We start from the raw sequence: 1,691 nt of genomic DNA, 5'->3' as shown, positions 1-1,691 counted from the left end.
TGTTTTGTAAAAATTGTGAAAGATGTCATCAAACAGGTGCATTATCTCGCAGGAATGAAATGCCCCAAACGCCTATTCTTGTTTGTGAAATCTTTGATGTTTGGGGTATTGATTTCATGGGACCCTTTCCTCCCTCTTGTGGTTTTGTTTATATACTTTTGGCAGTTGACTATGTCTCGAAATGGGTGGAAGCAAAGGCCACCAGGACTAATGATTCTAAGTGTGTTGTAGGGTTTATCAAATTTAACATTTTCAATAGGTTTGGTATTCCTCGAGCCATCATAAGTGATCAAGGCACCCACTTTTGCAATAGAGCCATCAAAGTCTTTCTGAGGAAGTTTGGGGTGCATCCCCAAATCGCCACTGCTTATCACCCCGAAACAAATTGACAAGCTGAAAGTTCCAATAGAGAGGTCAAGTTCATTTTAGAGAAGATGGTGAATCTGGAAAGAAAGGATTGGAACCTACGTCTAGATGACACACTCTGGGCATATCGAACAACATACAAAACACCGATAGAGATGTCCCCTTACAGGTTGATTTTTGGCAAATCTTGCCACTTGCCGGTCGAAATTGAACATAGAGCCTATTGGGCAATCAAACGCTGCAATATGAACATGGAAGAAGCTGGCAAGGCAAGGAAGCTACAATTGCAAGAGCTGGAAGAGTTGCGGTTAGAAGCATATGAGAATTCAAAAATCTACAAAAAGAAGACCAAATTGTTCCATGATAATTTACTTTTAAGAAAACAATTTATAATTGGACAAAAGGTTTTATTGTACAATTCTCGACTCCAACTCATGCCAGGTAAGTTGCATTCCAGGTGGATGGGTCCATTTGTTGTTACTAATGTGTTTCCTTATGGTGCAGTAGTGATCAAAAGTCTCAATACAGGCAAGATTTTCAAGGTGAATGGGCATCGATTGAAGTTGTTCCATGAGGATGCAAATGTCTCCTCTACAGTAGACATCTCATTAGACCTTCCTCATTATTCATCGAGTTAAGGAGGCAAAAGAGGACGTTGACCATAACAATGTTAAACAATTGCTCTTATGGGAGGCAACCCATTGTGTTTAGTTAATTTTGTTATTTTGATTTGATTTCTGTGTTTTGCAGCTGATTCTATATCTGAAGGAACCCAACAGGGCATACAGGGAAGTTCCCTCAAATCCTTCTACTATATGCATAACCACATACGTTGGGGACAATGTATGCTTTCTGTGTGAGGGTATTAGGGAAATCTGTTGGAATTTGGGGTAACCCTAGCATGCTTCGATCATCACTTCTTAACCTTGCCTATTGAAATTTCTGCTCCCTGGAAACTAATCCTTGAATGATTTCAGACTATCAGGAATTATGTGCTTAGGCTGAATAGATAGGATAGGATGCAAGCATGACTAACGGAATTTTTGGCTACATAAGGTACCTCATTACTTTAATCGATCAATAGGCAAGATGCATACAAATTTAACCCGCATGAGTGTGTGCTTAATTTTCACCTAAATGTCTGTTAAACATAGTTTGATTATTCTAGAACTTGCTATGCTAGATATGTTGAGACCACGTTAATGAGTTCATGGATCAGAATGGTGATACCCTTGTGATTCTTGTGCAAAAAATAAAAAATAAAATATAATATAATATAATATAATAAATTAAAATTTCATGACTAATGTGAGATAGAGAATAAA

At 38.0% G+C, this 1,691-nt stretch overlaps 1 protein-coding gene across 1 annotated transcript; it reads left to right on the top strand.

Moving 5' to 3' along the window:
* The first annotated feature begins 617 nt into the window (after positions 1-617).
* On the top strand, positions 618-1,379 carry LOC148846221 (uncharacterized). Its single transcript, XM_088955948.1, has 4 exons — positions 618-807; positions 871-962; positions 1,117-1,209; positions 1,344-1,379. The coding sequence occupies exons 1-4, from the start codon at positions 618-620 to the stop codon at positions 1,377-1,379; spliced, it is 411 nt and encodes a 136-aa protein (XP_088812074.1).
* Positions 1,380-1,691: the final 312 nt, after the last annotated feature.

Source organism: Nelumbo lutea, chromosome 7 (assembly GCF_056320005.1).
Source record: "Nelumbo lutea isolate HS-2025 chromosome 7, American lotus-T2T, whole genome shotgun sequence".
Classification (NCBI taxonomy): Eukaryota; Viridiplantae; Streptophyta; class Magnoliopsida; order Proteales; family Nelumbonaceae; genus Nelumbo; species Nelumbo lutea.
This window is presented reverse-complemented; position numbering and strand designations above follow the sequence as displayed.

Coding starts and splice junctions, on each gene's coding strand:
- LOC148846221 (XM_088955948.1), top strand. CDS start 618: ATGGAAGAAGCTGGCAAGGCAAGGAAGCTACAATTGCAAGAGCTGGAA. Junction 808..870: donor TCGACTCCAACTCATGCCAG/GTAAGTTGCATT, acceptor CTTATGGTGCAG/TAGTGATCAAAAGTCTCAAT. Junction 1,210..1,343: donor CCACATACGTTGGGGACAAT/GTATGCTTTCTG, acceptor GAATGATTTCAG/ACTATCAGGAATTATGTGCT.